The 21,923-nt window shown below is 50.5% G+C and overlaps 1 protein-coding gene across 4 annotated transcripts in view; it reads left to right on the forward strand.

Moving 5' to 3' along the window:
• Nucleotides 1-21,923, forward strand: part of MTG2 (mitochondrial ribosome associated GTPase 2) — a 68,245-nt gene that overhangs the window by 15,116 nt on the left and 31,206 nt on the right. For 2 of the 4 annotated variants that reach the window (XM_078781034.1, XM_068119081.2), the window contains exons 2-3: nucleotides 9,468-9,562; nucleotides 10,770-10,871. In XM_078781034.1, the coding sequence (XP_078637160.1) occupies nucleotides 9,494-9,562; nucleotides 10,770-10,871 (171 nt within the window). In that variant the 5' untranslated portion in view covers nucleotides 9,468-9,493. Of the gene's footprint in view, nucleotides 1-7,157; nucleotides 7,241-9,467; nucleotides 9,649-10,769; nucleotides 10,872-21,923 lie in introns of those variants that run through there. The other 2 variants (XM_078781035.1, XM_078781036.1) reach the window with 2 other exon arrangements.

Raw genomic sequence — 21,923 nt, forward strand, 5'->3', positions numbered from 1 at the left:
TGGGTCTTTAGTGATGTTTTGAATGTGGTGAGTGAGGAGGAGTCTCTGATGGTGTGAGGTAGTGAGTTCCAGAGGGTGGGAGCAGCGATGGAGAAGGCCCTGTCCCCCCAGGATCTGAATTTGGTCCGGATGGAGGGGGTCAGGAGGTTGGTACCAGCAGAGCGGAGGTTGCGGGTGGGAGTGTGTCTGGAGAGGAGGTCAGCCAGGTAGGATGGGGCCAGGTTATGGAGGGCTTTGTATGTCAAGAGGAGGATTTTGTACTGGATTCTCTGGGGGATGGGGAGCCAGTGAAGCTTGTAAAGGACGGGGGTGATGTGGTCACGGGTCCGGGAATGAGTGAGTAGACGGGCAGCGGAGTTCTGAATGTATTGGAGTTTATTGGTGATTTTTGAGGGTGAACCATAGAGGAGGCTATTGCAGTAGTCCAGACGGGAGGTGATGAAGGCGTGGATGAGGGTTTCTGCAGCCGTGGAGGAGAGGGATGAGCGGAGACGGGCAATGTTTTTCAGGTGAAAGAAGGCTGACTTTGTGATCTGTTTAGTGTATTTGTCGAAGGAAAGGGTTTGGTCAAAGATGACGCCAAGATTCCGGATGTGAGGGGAGGTGGATACTGGGATACCGTCGATGTTGAGGGCAAAGTTATGGGTGGATTTTGTGAGCGTTTTTGGGCCAATGATGATTATTTCAGATTTATCACAGTTAAGCTTGAGGAAGTTGATTTGAAGCCAGGATTTTATTTCAGTGATGCAGTTTGTCAGGATAGAGTGGGTGTCGGTGGAGACGGACTTGGTGGAGATGAAAAGCTGGATGTCATCGGCGAAGCAGTGGAATTGGAGACCATGACGGCGGATTAAGTGACCGAGCGGGGACAGGTAAAGGATGAAGAGGAGGGGGCCAAGAACTGAACCTTGGGGGACACCTTGGGGGAGGGGAGCAGTGGGGGATTTGCAGTTATTGATGGAGATGAACTGGCATCTGTCAGAGAGGTATGATTTAATCCAAGAGAGGGCAGTGCCGGTGACGTTAAAGGTGGATTCAAGTCGGGTGAGGAGGATAGTGTGATCGATGGTGTCAAAGGCAGCGCTGAGGTCGAGGAGGACGAGAATGTTGAGGTTGCCAGCGTCAGAGGAGAGGAGAAGGTCGTTGGTGATTTTGAGGAGAGCAGTTTCAGTACTGTGGTTGGAGCGGAATCCGGATTGGAATGTTTCATACAAGTTATTGGCAGAGAGATGATGTTTGAGTTGAGTGGCTACAGCGCGTTCCAAAACTTTTGACAGAAAGGGTAGGTTGGAGATGGGTCTGAAGTTGTTTAGGGTGTCAGGGTTTAGACCAGGTTTTTTTAGAATGGGGGTAACAGCAGCAATTTTGAGGGAAGGTGGGACGATGCCTGTAGACAGGGAGGAGTTTATTGTTGCAATGATAAGTGGAGAGAGAGCAGGGAGGGAGGCTTTGACAAAGCTGGAGGGGATGGGGTCAAGAGTGCAGGTGGCAGTTTTCATTCCTATGAGGAGTTCAGAGAGGTCAGTAGGAGAGATTGGGGAGAACCGAGACAGGGGATGGCAGGACAAGGGGGGGCAGGTGGTTGGAGGGGGAGCGGGTGCGGCGGTGGTCAAGCTGTTGTAGATGTTGTCAATTTTGCGTTGGAAGAAAGAGAGGAAGGAGATGCAGTTGTCTACTGTGAATGACTGGGTGGTGGTGTTCAGGGGGCGGAGGAGTTTGTTTATTGTCGAGAAGAGTGCTTTTGGGTTTCCGGAGCCAGAGTGGATAATTTGAGAGTAGTAGGCAGAGCGGGCGCGGGAGAGGGCATCTTTGTAGTGTTGTATGTGGTCCTTGTAGGCTTGGGAGTGAACTGTGAGACCCGTTTTATTGCGGAGTCTTTCAAGTTGGCGAGCACGAGTTTTCATCAGGTGGAGTTCAGGGGTAAACCAGGGAGCAGAATGGGTGAAAGAAACTGTTTTGGTTTTTACAGGCGCAAGCTGGTCAAGGCAGGAGGAGAGAGTGTGGTTGTAGTAGTCAGTGAGGTCGGAAGGGGTGTGGAGGTCAATGAAGGGAGAAGTGGACATTTTTTCAGAGAGGGTGGATGAGAATGAGGTAGGTGAAAGAGCGTTTAGCTTACGGAAGTTGATTGTGCGATAATGCCTTGGTGTTGGGGCGGGGATGTTGATGGTCAGAGTGATGGCTAAGTGGTCAGAGAGGGTGAGGTCGGAGCCATAGAGATGGTGCAAATTTAATCCAGTGGAGCAGACAAGGTCCAAAATGTGACCACGGATATGGGTAGGAAAGTCGACATGTTGAGTGAGGTTAAAGCAGGTGAGTAAATCAGTGAAGTCAGTGGTTATTGTGGAGTCAGTGGAGTCCATGTGGATATTGAAATCACCAAGGAGGAGGATTGAGGGGGAGAGGGAACATAGCTGGGTCAGAAAGTAGGAGAAGTCAGACAGGAATGATGGGTGTGGTTTGGGAGGGCGGTAGACGACAGCCATGACTGACTGCGTGTGACCAGAGAGTTTTAAAGCCAGGTGTTCAAATGATGGAGCAGATGAGATGGAGATGAGGTTGGTCTTGATGTCTTGACGGTGGATAACGGCAATTCCACCACCTCGGCCCTCCGAGCGTGGTTTATTGACGTAGGAATATCCATTGGGTGTGGTGAGGTTGAGTGTGTAGTAGTCCAGAGGTTGTTGCCAGGTTTCGGTGAGACAGAGAAAGTCCAGTTTGTTATCCAGGATGTATTCGTTCAGGATGAGGCATTTATTGTTGAGGGACCGGGTGTTGAACAGGGTGAGCTTGATGTTGTTTTGAACAGCAGGGATGAATTCAGGTGATTTAGCCAGGGTTCGTAGGCAAGAGGTGCGATCGTGTGGGTTGCTGTGACCAGGTGCGCTGGGACGAAGAGTGAGAGTGCGCTGAGCCGACCAGAGGACGGGGATGGAGTGACCTGATTGCAAATAAACAAACTTGCGACCGGAGCCACGGTGAATGTACCTGGGTCGTCGGAGGAGTCCATTTGATTTGATGGCAGAGATGCATGATGGGGTGGAGCGGGTATTGAGCAGAAGAAGCCTTGCGGCGGAGTACTTCAGAGCCATGCCAGGCAGGAGCGAAGGGACGAGTACGAGGCCAAGGTCGAGGAGGCAAAGCGGCAAACGCAGCGGCAAACGCAGCGGCAAACGCAGCGGCAAACGACTGCAGCCGCTAATCAAGACCACAGCGGCAAACAAGGCCACAAGGCCACCGGCAAACAAGGCCACGGCCACAATCAACGGGAGCGGGCCTTTCGAATTCCGTATTCCGTACCATCAAAAGCAGATTCCGTTATCCAGCCGGAGAACACGCGGCACGTGCGGGTGTGAAAAGGCAGGACAGGTGTGAGATGTCAGGTCAGAAAGGTAGAAGCAGACCCTGTACATCCATCCAGTCGGAGAAGCGGCGAATATGCAACGCCAGCGTCCTCTCGCAACAGAACCCGGAACCATTGTATGTGGTGCAATGAAAGCCTGTATGTGGTGAGCTTAGGTGTGCCAAGGAAGGACTTCGCATGACGGAGAATGCCCAGACGGTGACTGGCTTTGGAGGCCAGCTTGGAAATGTGGTTTTCCCAGGAAAGATCATGGCAGATCGTGAGACCCAAAAGCTCGAGTGACAGAACTTCATGGAGAGAATTGTTGAGAAAGTACATTTTTAGGGTTGTCCAGATGGTCTTTTCAGAGAGACAAAGTGAGTGAGATTTGTCAGGATTGAAAGACATGTTCCACTTGTTTGACAAATTTGTGATTTTGACCAGGTCTGCAGAGAGTGAGGAGGCTGCAGACCGCCAAACTGAGGGATGAGGTATGGAGCGGCAGAGAGTGGAGTCATCAGCAAAGAGATAGAGAGGATGTTCCAGAGAGTCGGAGAGATCATTGATGAAGACCAAAAAAAGCACAGGACCCACAACACTGGCTTGAGGAACTCCAGCCTGAACAGGAAGGGGAGATGAGAGAAATCCATTCAGGGTCACACGTTGACTGACCATAGAGGAAGTCCGCAAGCCATGCATGGAGATTTCCATGGATACCATAGGAGGAGAGTTTGGTGAGCAGAGCGGGGTGCCACACCGTATCGAAGGCACATGATATGTCAAGGGAGACGGCTCTGATTTCCTGTTTGGCATTGAAGACCTCCATCCATTGTTGAGACAGCAGAAGCAGCACGTGCAGAGTAGAATTACCTGGTCTGAATCGAAATTTATGATCTGAGATCAAGCCATTGGAGAAGAGGAAGGATTTGATGTCAGAAGCGATGATTGATTCCATGACCTTGCTGATGATTGGGAGCAGGCTGATTGCTCTGTAGTTGCAAGGATCTGTTTTTGCTCCTTTTTGTGGCAGATGACCTTGAGCAAAAGAGAGGGTAAAGAGAACAGAGAGAGGGTGAGATAGAGTGGCAGAGTTTGATTTTAGGACCCGTTGGCTGATGCCGTCTGGTCCATTTGCAGAATCAGTCGAGGTTTGACAAAAACTTCACCTTGTCGGGAGAGAAGGACACAGAGTCCAGGAGCAGCTGGGTTTGACTGGGTAACGTGGGTACAGAGAGAGATGGTTTGGGACACAAGATTTTGAGGTAAACAGAGTTGAGGCAATCGGCTTTTTCACGTGCAGTGTCAGCTGTGTAGCCATTTGAGGTAAGGGATGGGATGGAGGGGGAACAAACGCCAGAAACAGATTTGACCAGACGCCACCAGGATTTGGAAGAGGGAGACAGGTTTGAGAGTTCAGTCTTGAGAGTGGAGAGATATTGTTTCCTGCCACTCCTGAGGGTAGACACACACTTGTTCCGGGCTTTGTGAAAGGAACGGAGATTGCCTTCCGTTGGATTAGCCTTCCAAGAGGCAAAGGCAAGTTGTTTCAGGGCAACTTCCTCACCACAAGATTTGATGTACCATGGATGGGAGGAAGGGTATGACGACTGAAGACGAGATGGGATAAATCTGTGCATGAGAGAGAGCAGTTTACTTTGTAAGAATTCCCAGGAAGAGTGGATGTCAGAGGCAGTAGAGATGGGAGACCAGTCCAGATGATTAATGGCTGCTTGAAGACCGTGCCAGTCAGCCTGAGTGAAATGCCAGACTCGTTGGCGCTGAGGAGGCTCTCTGAGAATGGCCAGAGAGATATCCACTTCAACAAGCACATGATCAGATGAACCAATTGGAGCAGAAGAAGAGCAGCAGACATTTGCAGGGAAGTTTGTCATAACCATGTCTCGAAGAGAAGATACTCCATTGACTGAGATCCGGGTCGAGAAATTGAAAGATTGTGTCAGTCCCAGTGAGTCGCAGAAGTCCTTTGCTGAGGTGCCATGGCAGGTGAGAGAGATACCCACACCCAGCCAGCTGGCATGATGGCAGTTGAAGTCGCCACATATGAGGAAGAGAGAGTTGGGATGAGTGGATAGAAGTTGGTCCATGTTGTCAGACAGCGAGATGTAAATGGAGTCATCACTGTTTGGAGGACGGTGCAGAACACGTATGAACTAAAGGTGGGAGTGGAGAGTTAGCCATAGCCAGAAGCACTCCTGGGGGTGAGGTGCAGAGAGGGCAGCTCAAGGAGAGTGAGGAAGAGTTTTTCATAAAGATAGCAACCCCACCTCCAGGATGAGGCTCAGGTCTGTCATACCGGAGGAGGGAGTAACCAGGAAGAGATATTAAGGAATCGGAGAACACAACTTGACCTTGACCTTAATCTTGACTTAACCACAACCTTAATCACCCGTGTTGTACCACAGTTTGTTCCTGGCATTTAAAAAAAAAAAAAAAAAAAAAAAAATCAGAGTCTGAGGTGGTCTATGGAGTGTTGTCCCCCAAAATAGGTATTGTTTTGTTTTTGTTTAAAATCTGATGATTATGTTAGTTTGATTCTATATGCTGCCCTGTCTTTTAGCAACCATCGAAATAGGTTTTAAATACTTCTCGTCAGTGCAGTATACTGTTTATTCCACCAGGTAAGCACCAGGGGTATTATTGCCCCTTTGTTTCTGTCATCAACAGCAGTTGTTTTCCTTGGCCGACCTGGCCATTGTCTGTCGCTAAGTCCATGAGAGTGGTTTCTTTATTTTTCAAGTCCAGGAAGGGCACAGCAGAGTCCAGGAAGGCTGCAAAGAAAGAGGTAGCAAAGGCGCAGGAGGCATGTAGGAAAATGTTCGGAGAACGCTTGGATTCGGAAGAGGGTCAGAAAGCAGTATTCAGGATTGCAAAGCAGATAGCGAAAGAGAGGTGTGATGTGATGGGGGTGAGCTGCTTGAAGGATGAAGTGGGTTAAATCGTCGTCGACCCAGATGGAATTAAAGGAAGATGGAAAAGATATATGGAAATGCTGTTGAATACAGAGAATGAATGGGATGGCAACATAGAGAGTAACCTAGTTTTACGACCGGCAGAGAAGATAACTGAGAAGGAAGTTGAGGAAGCGATAAAAGCAATTAAGGGTAGAAAAGCGGGAGGGCCGACGGGAGTTGTGGGAGATATGTTGAAGGCAGCAGGAAGTTGGGGTGTGAAGAGAATGACAGAGATCTGTAATCTGGTGGTGAAAGAAGGCCGCATTCCAGTGGATTGGGAACTGAGTATCCTCGTCCCTCTATACAAGGGGAAAGGTGACCCTCTGGAGTGTGGCTCGTACCGAGCGATAAAGTTATTGGAGCATGGAATGAAGGTATTGGAAAGGGTGTTGGAGAGGAGGATAAGGAAGAAAGTGAAGATCGACGAAATGCAGTTTGGATTTATGCCAGGAAGAGGAACGACAGATGCGCTTTTCATTGTGAGGCAGTTGCAGGAGAAGTACATGGAAAAGAGGAAGAAGTTGTTTCTTGGGTTTGTTGATCTGGAGAAAGCATTCGATAGGGTTCCACGCAAAGTATTGACATGGTATTGAGGAAGTTAGGAGTGGAGGAATGGTTGATCAGAGTAGTGAAGGCAATGTACAAAAGAGCGCGCACAGCTGTAAGGACGAAGGACGGGAACAGTGGTGAGTTTGAGGTGAAGGTGGGAGTGCATCAGGGGTCGGTACTAAGTCCACTACTATTTGTAGCTGTGATGGAGGTGCTGGCTCAGAACGTAAAGGAGGATTTACCATGGGAGTTGTTGTATGCAGATGATCTGGTGTTGATTGCGGAAAGTATGGATGGACTGAAGGAAAAGATGAACAAGTGGAAGGAATGTGTGGAGACAAAAGGTCTGAAGGTGAATATCGGAAAGACGAAGGTGATGGTAAGTGGTAAAGCATGTGGTGAGGTGGAAAGAACTGGGAAGTGGCCCTGTGCTGTGTGTCGGAAGGGTGTCGGAGTGAACTCTATTCAATGTACAATGTGCGCTGAGTGGGTTCATCAAAAATGTAGTGGTTTGAGAGGGTCATTAACCAGTGTGGCAGCTACATTCAAATGTAAGATGTGCACAGAGGGAGCTGCAGATGGAGGAAATGTTGAGTTGGATCTTGGAGACGGTGTGAAGCTGGAAGGTGTGAAAACATTTTGCTACCTCGTGGACATGCTGAATGGAGAAGGTGGATCAGACTCGGCAACGGTTGCTCGAGTGAGATGTGCATGGAAGAAGTTTCGGGAACTGAGTGGCGTGCTGATGATGAAGGGAGTGTCGTTGAAGCTGAAGGGAAAGGTGTATGCTGCATGTGTGAGAAGTGTTATGATTTATGGGAGCGAGACATGGGTAATGAACGTAGAGCAGCAACGAAGGTTGGAAAGGGTGGAAATACGAATGGTTCGATGGATGTGCAGAGTATCGTTGAGAGAGAGGAAGACAAATGATGAATTGCGAAAGATGATGGGAATAGAGCCTGTAATTGATGCTGTGAAGAGGAACAGGTTGAGATGGTTTGGTCATGTGTTGAGGAAGGATGAAAGTGACTGGTTGAGAAGAGTGATCGAAATGAATGTGGAAGGAAGTAGGGGACGGGGAAGACCGAGAAAGACTTGGCTAAAGATGGTGGAAGAAGAAATGCGGGCAAGGGGGTTAACAAGGAGAGATGCAGAAAATAGGGCAAGATGGAGAAGATTGTCATGGGGACCGCAAGGCTAACCCCTGCTCTAGTAGGGAAAATGGCCTTTAAAATGCATGTTGTTGTTGTTGTTGTTGTTGTTGTTGTTGTTGTTGTACACCCTCCCGAGAATTGTTCCAAAAGGGTTGCCCAAACAGACTATACAGTCAAATATTTTATGTGCTGTGGGTTGAAGATTACATTTTGTCCAGGCACTGCTCCTGCACTGTAATTCATGGTTAGCCAATAGGATGACTAGCCAATCAAACTGCATAGCAGATCTCATTGGTGCCTTCCACATAGCCACTATCTTCCTTCAATGGACATGGACTAAAGTTTGGGAAATCTGGGTGTCGGATGCTCGCGCATTGCCATTTATCACTAGCAATAAAATTAAAGAAAAAGTCATTTCACTTTTGCTATTTGCCTATCATGCACATCACCAACAGAGTGCCATTTTGAGTGTTGCATTGTAAGTTTTGGTTGTTCTTGATCGCCAATGTGGCCGTTTGGTTACGTGACGAGGTGGTTTGCACCGGGCAAGGTGGTTTGCACCATAAAATTGCACCGGGCATCATTTCTGGCGATAATTTGCAATTCATAATGGAGGCTACAACTTCTCTGTCTCCTAGAATGCATTTTGATTGCTCACCTTCGAGAAACCCATGAGGACCATCTTCGGTGCATCCGTGGTAGCTCACAATATACATCCCTTATTAGCTACGAGAAGGAGTATCCGGCGTTGCCCGGGAATGTTCTATTTCTGTTGGCATTAAAAATAATCTTCTTTTTTTTGTCTATTTACTTGTGGTTGCCAAAAACACTTCCCTGCACCCACTGAGGAAAATTTATATTATTTATATTTAACATTATGACACACACACACACACACACAATCTTGAAAAGATCCCTTGGAACAAAACTCTGAAAAATTTGAACAGTTTGGTCCATGAACCATGATCCCTTACCGAGGTGGAGATGGACACTTTGCGTCCTGGGAGGACTCCTGTCCCCTCCTGAAACCCGCAAATGGAGGTGACAACCAATGACACACACACTAATCGGGTATAATTTAATATTACCTTTCACATAGCTACAAAAGCTCAAGCACTATAGAGCGATTTATATATTTTTTTTTTTTATCCAAAAAACGAACTATTTTCTTTCAAATTTTTCAAAAAAAAATTTCCCATAAAACACTCCCCAGCACTCTGAACCTCTGAAAGGTTTGATGAAGATCCGTTTAGCCATCTCTGAGAAAAATGGCAACACACACACAGACAAATGGCCCTTTTATAGTATAGTATAGAATATAATGTTGATCCTCAAATCAAGCTGAGCACCTTGTTTAAAAAAAAAAGAAAAACATTTTTGCTATAAAAACCATGTTTATTATTTGTATTTCTAATAGTATTGTACTGATGTCATTATTCTCCCATCCACAAGGATATGCTGTGAGTATTTGAGGGCAAATGGCATCACTGCGCAGGCTGTTTGGTGTTGGGTGTTGTTATATTCCTGCTGCTGCATCTCCAAAACAGGTATGGATCGATCTTGCTGCTCCTATTCCTGTGACTTGACTTGACCACCTGAAGTCCACTGCAGGATGAAGGCCTTTCTCAACATGGTCCGTTTTGTTTTTATTTAATGCAATTTGAATATAACAGAATGGAACGTGCAGGCTGAATGAATATACCATTGTGGGAAGGGATGAGTAGCTAATACAAATGTGATCTGATTTATTGATAAAATCGTAGAATGCATGGGTGAGATGCCTTGTTATGCCTTGTATTTTTGTGTTTAAGTTTTCAGGTTGGCATTTTTTTTCGGGTTGTCCATCCAGCTGAGACCCCGAAGACCCAATAGACCCAAAATACCCATTAGACTCCAATACTGAAGATCCCCAACACCCTTAAGACCACTTTTACCTTTAAGACCTATTCAATACTTTAGACCTTTAAATCCCTCCACCCTTCTGACCTTTAGAGCGCATACCTCCGCCGGGATTAACAACCTATATTTTGTATCCCAGTTAGCCTGCTGTTGGCTTAGTGGTTCGGGTGCCGGCTTGGGATCCTAGGATCCTGGGTTCGAATCCCGGTCGATCACTGAATTAACACCAGGGGGGTTGACTCAGCCTGTCATCCTTCCGAGGTCGGCAAATTGAGTACCAGCTTGCTGGGATGAATGATCCCGGTGTGTACCCCGGTTTCGAATAGGTACACCGTATCCCTGCTCATCGTAAGAGGTGACTAAGGGTTGGCGTCAGGAAGGGCATCCGGCCATAAAAACTGCCTCAAAAAGGGAACCATGAGGTCATGGGGCCCGCAAGGCTAACCCCCACTTTAGCGGGGAAAAATGGCCTCAAAAACGATCATTCATTCATTCATTCATTTTGTATCCCGTTGTTAGGCCGGATCTGATTCCAGACCTGAACCAAAATGTAATCGGCTTATTCTTCTCACCAACACAACTCATCCACCTAGTTTTGTCCTAACTCATCCATAACTTTTTGAGATATCCTGCTCACAAACAGACAGACAGACAAGCAGACATGGGTGAAAATATAACCTTTGCCCACCTTTGTTGGCAAAGGCAATGGAGGGAGTGTATCGGCAATGTGTAACATTTACATGTTGGCACAATTTGAAAAAAATTGCCATCATTTTAGACACCATAGATATAGCAACAACACTTTATCAGCCAAAAATGTCTCATTGTTCTGTTTTGTTTACTCCAACTGTTTAGATGCCCTTGAGACTTTGTTGCAAGATACATGGATCAACACACCCAAAGATGGGGAGAATTCAAACGGTCAAAAGGAAGCCAAACTTGACTGAGAAACAGCTGGTATGTGCAAGGTTTCAAAAAGACTGATTGTTTTTGGGCCTTGACTTGCAACACAAATGCTCAGATGCATGAGGGAGATTGGATTTCCCAGGTCCTTCCAGTTGTGCATCTAAAAGATCCCTTTGTTCTGTAATTGGGGGAAAAAAACCTTTTGGGCCTTTATGTAACTAGGGCATTGCCCGTACGTGGGTGCCCGTTCCTTGCCAAAAAAAAAAAAAAACGCTACCCGTACGCTCTACCCCGCCCGTACGCCCGTAAACAAAAAAAACAACGCTCTTCGCTTCCGCCCTTCGCTCTGACTGAATTGGGAGAAATAATGCGCATAAGAAATCGAATTACGTACCGTAATGGCGGGCAGCTCGTAACGCGCTCAGCTCCGCTCGTCTCACATCGGCCACGCCTACGCAACAAAGCGTTCTGTGATTGGCTGCCGGAAGTGAAGTCGTCACTGTCCGGAAGTTCGCAAATCGCAGTTACGATGAATCGTTTTAATTTAATCGCAGTTTGAATTCGTTTTAAAACATAGTTTAACGGCAACATAGTTTTCCAACGTGAAATAAATGAATACGCTGTCAAATGTGCCGTCCGAGGCAGAGTCTGATCGCCACGTTCGGCACACGTGATAGCTCGCTGCTCTCTGATTGGTTGAAGCGTTTTTTGGACATAGCTCGGTAAGTACTTGTCCGATTAATTTCAAACCTTGAAAAGGCACATCCTCGGGTCCCCAGCAATATACCTGGCAAGTTTCAAGTATATGGGACCGGTAGTTGTCGAGAAATCGTTGTCGCATACATACACACACACATACACACAGAGATTAATGGAATTATAGATAGACTAGGGCATGCCCGTACTATATATATGCCCGTACTATATATCTATCTAAAATTATATCCCCCCCCCTCTATTTACATGAAATGGTTTGGTCCATTCGCAACGCCAAAGCGAACGGCGAACGGCTTGCGAGTACAGTGACAATCCCCCCCCCTCTATTTACATGAAATGGTTTCGTCCATTCGCAACGACCACAGAACCCCCCCCCTCTATTTACATGGAATGGTTTGGTCCATTCGCAACGCCAAAGCGAACGGCGAACGGCTAAATCGCCATAGCTCGGTAAGTACTTGTCCGATTAATTTCAAACCTTGAAAAGGCACATCCTCGGGTCCCCAGCAATATACCTGGCAAGTTTCAAGTATATCGGACCGGTAGTTGTCGAGAAATCGTTGTCGCATACATACACACACACATACACACAGAGATTAGTGGAATTATAGATAGATAATATTCTTACAGAATCGGTGGCCGGGTCACGAGTGGCTTCTTGGACTCGCTTCCCATCCTTTGAGCCTGAAGCCAACGAGCCGCAGATAACTCCGCAGCATGATTGGTTGCTAAGCAACCATGGACGCCATCTGAGACGATTAATTTAGGTAGGGTCCTCACAATCAGATTCCCGTGTTGCCTTCCCGGCAAATTGATCTCCCCAGATAAGGAACCATGCTCTTGACACCCCACTACTGCAAATCAAGAATGGCCGAGCAATTCCGTAAGTGGGATATTGAAGGAGCTGGGGCTCCCACGTCGATCGGAAGAATGGACGCGACAAAAAGCTAGAATTCATCCGAGTTGCTTTAATGAAATCAAACACTCAGGCACACTGAAAACCCGTTTATCGGGCAGCAATATATATACCAATTATCCCGGAGCGTTTGCCCAGGCCCGGCGCCAGGGGGCGTGGCCCAGCGTCCTGGCTGCGGCCTGGCAAGTTGAGGGCGAGCCTGCCCGGGCATGCCCGGGCGTCCCGACCGAGGCCTGGCAAGTTGAGCGCGGGCCTGCCCGGGCGTCCTGGACGAGCCCGGCATGGTGATCGCTCCGCGTCCTTGATAGGTGCAAGGCGATTGTGAAAACCCAGCGGCAGCCGCTACACACGTCCCCCCAGAATCGACTTGCACCGGCAGGGTCAATTTGAGGGGGGTCCTGATGACCCGGCCGAAGCGACCCCTGGCGGGTCGTGGGAGGGGGTCCGGTGAGGTGGTGGGCGGTCGAGTGGGGGGCACCGTGGACGGGGGGCGGCCTCGCCGCGGCGGAAGGGCCACCCGTGGTGGGTGGTCGACGTCCACGTGCGCCGGCTTGAGGCGGTCCACCGCAATCCGGTCCGACCTGCCGCCGATGTCGATGACGAACGACTTGTCGTCCCGTCGCAGCACCCGGAAGGGCCCGTCGTACGGCGGCTGGAGTGGCCACCGATGTGCGTCGTGACGCACAAAAACATACTCCGCTGTGCGGAGTGCTGGGGGGACGTAGGACTGGGGGCCACCGTGGCGGGATGTTGGCACGGGGGCAAACCGTCGGGCGGCCTCCTGGAGGTCCGAGCGCTGGTGAGCTGCGGACCAGGGACTGGTAGCGTCGGGCACGAATTCGCCCGGGACGCGTAGCGCCTGGCCATAGACAAGCTCGGCGGTGGATGCCTGGAGGTCCTCCTTGGGGGCCGTGCGAAGGCCCAAAAGGACCCACGGCAGCCGCTCGGCCCAACCACCGTCTTGAAGGCCGGCCATGAGCGCGGCCTTCATGGAGCGGTGGAATCGCTCGCACAACCCGTTTGCTTGGGGGTGGTAGGCCGTAGTACGGTGGAGCTTGACCCCCAGGTTGCGGGCGACCGCGCCCCACAGCTCGGAGGTGAACTGTGGTCCGCGGTCTGACGAGATGTCCGCCGGTGCGCCGAAGCGGGCGACCCAGGTGGCGATGAAAGCCTGCGCCACGTCGGCGGTGGTGGTGGAGACGAGGGGAACGGCCTCCGGCCACCTGGTGGTCCTGTCCACCATGGTGAGCAGGTGTGTGAACCCCCGTGACGGGGGGAGGGGGCCCACCAGATCCACGTTGACGTGGTCGAAACGTCGTTCGGACACGGCGAAAGGTGCCAGCGGGGCCTGGGTGTGTCGGTGGACCTTGGCCCGTTGGCAGGCCGTGCAGGTGCTGGTCCAATCGCGGACGTCCCGACGAAGGCCGTGCCAGACGAAACGCGCCGACACCAGCTTCTGGGAAGCTTTCCGGCCCGGGTGGGAAAGGCCGTGGAGGGAGGCGAAGATGCGGCGTTGCCAGGTGACGGGCACGATGGGGCGAGGCTGGCCTTGGGAGACGTCGCAGAGCAGGACAGTGTCCGCGCAGGGGATGTCGGCCAGGCGGAGGCCCGTGTCCGCCGCCCGGAGGGCTTGCACCGTGGTGTCGGTGGTTTGGTCCGCCGCCATAAGCGCAAAATCCACGCCCAGGTGGACCGCGTTCGCGCTGGCCCGGGAAAGACAGTCGGCCACGGCGTTGTTTTTGCCGGCGACGTGCCGGATGTCCGTGGTAAACTCCGACACGGCGGAGAGGTGGCGCTGTTGGCGGGCCGACCATGGCTCCGTGACCTTGGCCATGGCGTAAACCAACGGCTTGTGGTCGACGAACGCCGTGAAAGGTCGGCCCTCCAGGAGGTGGCGGAAATGGCGGACGGCCAGGTGTAGACCGAGGAGCTCCCGGTCAAACGTGCTGTATTTGAGCTCGTTCGGCCGGAGCTGCCGGCTGAAAAAAGCGAGTGGCTGCCAAACCCCGTTCACCCATTGCTCATGTACGGCGCCCACCGCGTAGTCGGAGGCATCCGTGGTGAGGGCGATGGGAGCGTTGAGCACCGGGTGAGCGAGCAGTGTTGCGTCGGCGAGGGCCCGCTTTGAGCGTTGGAAGGCCGCATCCATTGCTGCGGACCAGGCGATGTCGTGCTTGGCCGGCTTGCCCCGGAGGGCTTCGTAGAGGGGCCGCATGAGTTGAGCAGCGCGGGGCACGAAGCGGTGATAAAAATTCACCATTCCCAGGAATTCCTGCAGGGCCTTTATGGTGCGGGGACGCGGGAACGTGGTGATGGCCTCGACCTTGGTTGGCAGCGGCACGGCCCCGTTCTTGGTGATGTGGTGGCCCAAAAAATCAACGGCCGTCGTGCCGAAGTGGCATTTGGCCGGGTTGACGATGAGGCCGTGCTCGCTGAGGCGCCCGAACAGTGTTCGGAGGTGGAGGAGGTGCTCGGCCCGGGACGTGCTGGCGACGAGGATGTCGTCCAGGTAAACGAAAAGGAACGGCAGGTCACGCAGCACGCCGTCCATCAAGCGCTGGAACGCCTGAGCCGCGTTCTTGAGACCAAACGGCATCCGCAAGAATTCGAATAAGCCGAACGGCATGATGACTGCCGTTTTAGGGACGTCGGCCGCCCTGACAGGTACCTGGTGATATCCCCGTATGAGATCAATTTTCGAAAAAATGACCCGTCCCGCCAGACGGGCGGAGAAGTCTTGGATATGCGGGATCGGGTACCTGTCGGGGGTGGTAGCGTCATTGAGACGGCGGTAGTCGCCACACGGGCGCCATCCACCCCCCGGCTTTGGCACGATGTGCAGTGGCGAGGCCCACGCGCTATCGGAGCGCCGCACGATGCCGAGGTGCTCCAACGTGTCGAATTCGGCCTTCGCTACGGCGAGCTTGGCTGGGTCGAGGCGGCGGGCCCTGGCGTAGACCGGCGGGCCCGTGGTTGGTATGTGGTGCTCGATCCCATGCCGTACTGCGACGGCCGAAAACGTCGGCCGCGTGAGGGCCGGGAACTCCGTGAGCAGGCGAGCAAACTCGTTCGCCGCCGGGACGGTGCATGCCAGCTCGGTCGGCGCGGAGCTGCTCAATGTGCATACCAGGGAGCTGAAGGTTTCAGCGTTGATTAAACGACGCCGTTGGACGTCCACCAGCAGTCCGTGTGCGCAGAGGAAGTCGGCGCCTAGCAGAGCCATGGGCACGTTGGCGGTTACAAACGTCCAAGCAAAGCGTTGGCCGCCGAAGCAGAGGGTGACGTTGCGCGGGCCGAAGGTGCGGATAGTCGATCCGTTGGCCGCAACCAAGGAGGGGCCGCAAACCGCGGATTGCCTGTCCTGGTCGGAGGCGGGTATGACGCTCAGTTGGGCGCCGGTGTCGCACAGGAAGCGCCGTCCGGACGCTTTATCCGTGATGAACAGTAAGTTGCCCGTGTGGCCGGCGCTCATGGCTGGTAATGAACGCCGGCCCGGCCGTTTCCCGGCCTGCCGAAGGTGCACGGGGGTCGGCATGTCCGGGCCTTCTGTCCGAACCTGGCATGATAGTAACACCACGCTTGGTCAGGTGGAGGCCTCGGTCGTCGTGCTGGAGGTGGTCGGCTCGGTAGAGCGGCCGCCAATTGCGTCGGCAGTTCGGCCGTCGACCGTGCCGGGTGCTCGGGCGCCATGGGTGTTGCGTCGGACGGCGGTGGGTCCCATGTCGCCGCTGCGATGCGCTGTCCTGCGGCGGAGATCTTGTCGGCTTCTCTGGCAAGGGCCCGGGGATCTGTGATCGTCGTGCTTGCCAGGGCGAGGCGTACCGGGTTAGGCAGCTGACGGAGGAACAGCTCCCGGAACAGGAATGCCGGAGAGTGCTCGCCGAGCAGTGAAAGCATGTAGTCCATTCGCTCGGAAGGGCGCGTGTCGCCGAGGTCAGGCAGTTCGAGCAGGCGCCGTGCGCGTTCCGCCGATGGGAGGGCGAAAGCATCGAGGAGCAGCTTCTTAATCGCGCCGTATTTGTCAGCGGCTGGCGGGCTTTCGAGGAGGCTCAGGGCGCGGGCCGCGGTAGCCGACCCGAGCGCAGCTACCACATGGTGGAAGCGGGTGTCGTCGGCCGTGACGCCTCGCAGGGCGAACAGGGACTCCGCCTGCGCGAACCAAACCGCCGCGTGAGCCTCCCAGAAGGTAGGCAGTTTAAGGGCGACTGCCGTGTCCATGTCGATAGGTCACCAATGAAGGAGCTGGGGCTCCCACGTCGATCGGGAGAATGGACGCGACAAAAAGCTAGAATTCATCCGAGTTGCTTTAATGAAATCAAACACTCAGGCACACTGAAAACCCGTTTATCGGGCAGCAATATATATACCAATTATCCCGGAGCGTTTGCCCAGGCCCGGCGCCAGGGGGCGTGGCCCAGCGTCCTGGCTGCGGCCTGGCAAGTTGAGGGCGAGCCTGCCCGGGCATGCCCGGGCATGCCTGGGCGTCCCGACCGAGGCCTGGCAAGTTGAGCGTGGGCCTGCCCGGGCGTCCTGGACGAGCCCGGCATGGTGATCGCTCCGCGTCCTTGATAGGTGCAAGGCGATTGTGAAAACCCAGCGGCAGCCACTACAATATCAGCTAATCAATGATCATACCGAAACGGCAAGGCAAAACTCCCATCCACTATTTTCATACACTGTCTAACCAATGGAGGAAAAGATAATCAAGCTTTTTATGTTGAAGGCTCCAAGCACGGACTATATAGTCCTCATCGAGGCCAGGCCTAAATAAAAGAGCTGCATTGATAGAAAAGTGAAGAAAGAGAGAATAGTCAGAGTTTTTGAGAAAGTGAAAAATTTGCTTTTTGAAAAGGGGAAGGTCATAAGTATTTGGAAAGGCATTGGAAGGTGAAGAGTTTCCAGAGTTTGGTCGTGGAAGGGAAGAAACAAACATCATAATGGCCCACCCTTGAGTTGCCAATAAAAATAAAATAAAAAAAACACCTTTAGAGGCCATTTTTCCCCGCAAAGTAGGGGTTGGCCTTTTTCGGGGACCGTGGTTGTTGTTGTTTTTGGGTCCCCTTTTTGAAGCAATGTTTTACGGCCGGATGCCCTTCCTGACGCCAACCCTTTTTGCCGCCTTTTTACGACACACAGGGAATTACCAGTGAACTGGTACTCAAAGTTGAGTTGCCAATAGCCACACAATAATCATGAGATGTAGTTGCTTGTCGAGTATTCCGTTGTCTCGCTAATGGCGAAGGTACGTAAGCAGCAAGTTCTTGGGAGCAGAAACCGAAGTAATATCTGTCGAAAATAGAAAGAGATCCAACTTTGCGGCGTATTTCGAGTGGGTCGAGTTTTGAGGTCAGATTGGGAGAGTTGATAAGTCAGATTACTTTGGATTCAATTCTGTCCAGGAAGTATGTGGAGCTAGAACCTCCCCAGATGTGAGAGCAGTAATCCATACAAGGACGAATCAATCCTTTATATAGTTGAAGCAACTGTTGAGGGGAAAAGAATGTTCGACATCTAAACAGGACTCCCAGTTAGAGGCAGACTTCGCTATTTACGTGATGTGTGGATTCCAGAATTCGTTTGATGCAAGTGTAAAACTTAGTAGGTTTATTGTATCAATTTAGCAAAGGACACATATTTACAGGCAAAACAGTTATGCATGGAGCAAAAACAGTGTCACAAAGAAAGATTTTACAAATATACACACAAGTCCCTTAGTCGGTCAACTTACCATGAATCTCCACACACAGGCAACCCAGACACTCCGGGGAAACGAGATATGCAAGAGGGAGATAAAGAGGGCAGGGTTTGGTGGTGACCCCTCGCCCACCGTATGTAAGCCTGTGGGCCCACGTCGGTCCTATTGTGAAAAGGGGGAGAACGAGAAAGAAGAGATGGTGAAGGTGTGTGTGGTGTGTCGTGTGGGGAGATGCGGTGAATGCTTCATAATGCAACAGAATAGATAGCAGAGCAGAGAAATTGTGAATGTGAGTCAGTAACCCAGCCCTGAATGGCTTGAGGGTGCAATTGTTGATTTCTCTCATGTGGTCCAAGTGAACGAATTAGAAATAGGGACAGAACGAGACCGATTGTGCGAGTCAGTGTGTCAGTCAGCACGTCAAGGGAAAAACTCCGCAGATTGTCATCTCTTGCTCTGTTGCACCTGCCCAAAATGCTCCCAGCGACTCGTCTTTGCAGAGGCAACGGCTCGCTCTTTGCAGGTTCAGCTCGACTCCACAATGTTCTCTGGACATTAAAACAACATCTTCGATGTTCCCTGGATACAAAAACAGCTAGCAGTCCTCGGATGCTCGGGATTATAACGTCATCCCGGGCATGATCTGGCACCTTGTGCACCTTGGTGTTCACGGACTTTCCAATGGTGCACGCCTGCTGCCATGCGGCTCTCATTGGCTGAGCTCCTGGCTCAGCGATGCCGTCAACTGGCAACCCCGCCCATATGTGGTCCTTCGTTCGGCTGCTTCAGCTCTGCTATGTTGTTGAGGAGATTCGCATTCCCGATCTGTTGGATTTGAAATGAAATGTGGGTTGTGAAAGAGTAGTGTTGTATGTTGAAATGGGTGTATGGATGTGCTTAAATGAGGATGGGAGGGGGGGGGGGGGGATAGAGAAGACAGAGAGGAGACAGAGAGGAGACAGACAGACTTTTGAGGGCCTTTTATAACAAAAGTATAAAAATAAACAAGTAATAAACAATTCCAGTCAATGTAAGTCGATACATCAAGGAAATGAAATCCATGCGATATTAATTAAGGCAGCAAAGATAATTGATCTCCCTCCAACTTACACAAGACTTCAACTTTGCACCATTTCTGAATTAAGTGATTATACTGAGAAATCTCTCGGTTAAAAATGAAATTCCGTTTTAAGACGGGCAAGGCAAACACAGAGCCTTTAAACGCTAACAAAGCACTGAATTCTTGTGAACGAACTCCCGACGCCATTCTCTTCCACGTAATGTATATCGTGAGTTTTGCTTCAGCAAGCAGGAAATTTACAATTTGAAATCCGACATTCTCGTAAGATAGACATCGAGTACACAACATGATGGAAAGAAAAACAAAAAACAAATTTCTGGAAAATACATTTCAAGAGTTGAAAAAGTGGAGCCAGCCTTTGGCATCCAAAATAAGCATGGAAAATGTCCTCGGAGTGATGGCAAAAAAGGCATTCATCAGATTATTTTTTTTGTATACTGAATCGAGGCTCGTGAAAGAGCTAACATTTACTTCACAAACAAATCAACCAGACAAACAAAATGTTTAAAAAGAGGGAGCGGAAGACAACATGGGGAGAGAAGTGGAAGCACACAAACACAGCATTTGAGAGCAGGGAGATGTGTGGGAGGGAGAGGGCTTGGGGGGAGGAGGCGTGGGAAGGGATGGAGAAGTATAAAACACAGGGACACCAAGGACTTCCAGGACAGAAGTTGGTATTTCAAAAAGTGGAATTGGGGTGAAATTAGCGGGGGTAGATGACACGAGGTTCAGTCTTTTGACTGTGGGTGTCTTCTGATACCTCAGGGAGATGGATGCCCCTGCCTTGCATAACTCCAGGTGTGGGCAAGGTGGAGTACCTGTTGGACCCCCTTACCAGGGTAACCGTCTGCAGTTTAATGGCTCTGCACATCTGGTGGATGAGAGTCCAGTCGACTCCAACAGCACGGGCGTAAGAGGTTGAATTCCCCAACGGCCCCAGCAGAGAAACAGAGAGGAGTGGTGACCCCCGTCTATACCACACACTTACCTGTGTGTACCAGCCATAGAAAGGCAATGCCATCATTGCCCAAGGAAACTCAAAATCATCATCAACATCATCATCATCAGTCTTTGGCTTTTGCGGTTGGCAGAAATACCATGAAGACATTGCACGTACAGAGCAGCCTTTGTGCAGGCTCATAGAGGCTTTGTGGAGGGAGCACCGGAAAAAAGAAAAATCAGGGAAGTCAGGGTGCATTGTACCTGCATATTGAACATTATGTGATGGTGGCCACGATAAATTAAAAGAGTTGAACACTTTAACAATTGAACGAAGAAGTTGTCCAATTAGTCGAGCTGAGGTAACATTGCAAACTTCCAAAATCTGGTGAGGGGTCTGCCATCCAGAATAAGTATGGTTAACAAAGTCCTTGACAAGGAAAAAACCAGATTCAATAAAGGATTGAATTAGGGACCTACTTTGGCAGTCATGACAAAATAGGCTGTTGTAGAAAACGGGTTCACACATTAGGTTCCAAAATTGATACGTATCCTTGTTTCATACTGGAAGGAGGCACTGACCGGCATTCACGAGACTTCGATAGAAGGAGGGCAGCAAGGAGATGTCTATTCGCTGCAGATCGAGTAGAAAGAGCTCAGGGCCACACCTGAGCTTACCAGCTTGCTACAACAAGCAAGAAGCCAGGGGCCGCCAAGACACGACTTCCTTGTACAGAAGTTGGCGCAAGGTGGTTAGTCGAAAAGCCAGTATTTTACTGGTCATGTCCACAAGTCCTTGACCCCCTTTATCCAGAGGGACACTGAGAAGATCAGCTCGAAGCCGGTGCATGCCGTTCCAGAAAAAATTAACAAGGATACGCTGCAAGTTAATGACTAGCGATTTGGGCGGTTGTAAGACAGCCATCCGATGCCAGAGTTTGGAAGCAGCCAAGTTATTAATTATCAGCACTCGACCTCTATAAGACAGTAGGCTGGACAATCTTTTCCAACGATTAAGGATATGGGAGATGTGATCAACCATCTGATCCCTGTTTTTTTAGGAGAAGGTCGCATTCCCAAGAAACACACCGAGATGTTTAACACCATCATACCTCCACTGCAAAGCATTAGGCAGGGAAGGTGGGATAAATAACCCAGAAGGACCAAGACACAAGGCTTTACTCTTACTCCAATTGACAGTAGCAGAAGATGCCAGATTGAATTCATGTAGAACACTTGAGGGCAACAATGTGAGACTGAGTGTTAACAATCAAACACAGATCGTCAGCATACGCAAGCACTTTAACAGGATTAGCAAGAGGTGTCACCAATAAATCAGCTTGTGGCGTAAATGAATCGGCAAGGGTTAAATGGAGAGTGAATACAGGTACGCGGAGAGAGCAACCTTGTCGAATACCTCGCTGAACAGGAAAAGGTGAACACAAACTGTTGTTGACGTTCACTGAACTAAAATTGTTGTGATACAGCAGTTTAATGCAAGAAGTAAAGTAAGGAACAATCCCCTTCAAAACTTCAAATAAATACGAATGGTCAACGATTGTCATCCTGTACGATTAGTACCAAGTAAATTGTTGCTGCATCAGATGTTGCAATCTCCAAATGTCAGTTAACTTGAATCTTGAGATTGAAATGAAGCGAAAGAGAGATCGAAACGAACTGTCTGCATGTGGCTCAGCTCCATTCCTATCAAGGGAGGGGGGGGGGGGGGGATCTAGTGTGCAATTAAAATATCAT

The sequence above is a fragment of the Myxine glutinosa genome, chromosome 6 (genome assembly GCF_964187855.1).
Source record: "Myxine glutinosa chromosome 6, kmMyxGlut1.1, whole genome shotgun sequence".
NCBI lineage: Eukaryota > Metazoa > Chordata > Myxini > Myxiniformes > Myxinidae > Myxine > Myxine glutinosa.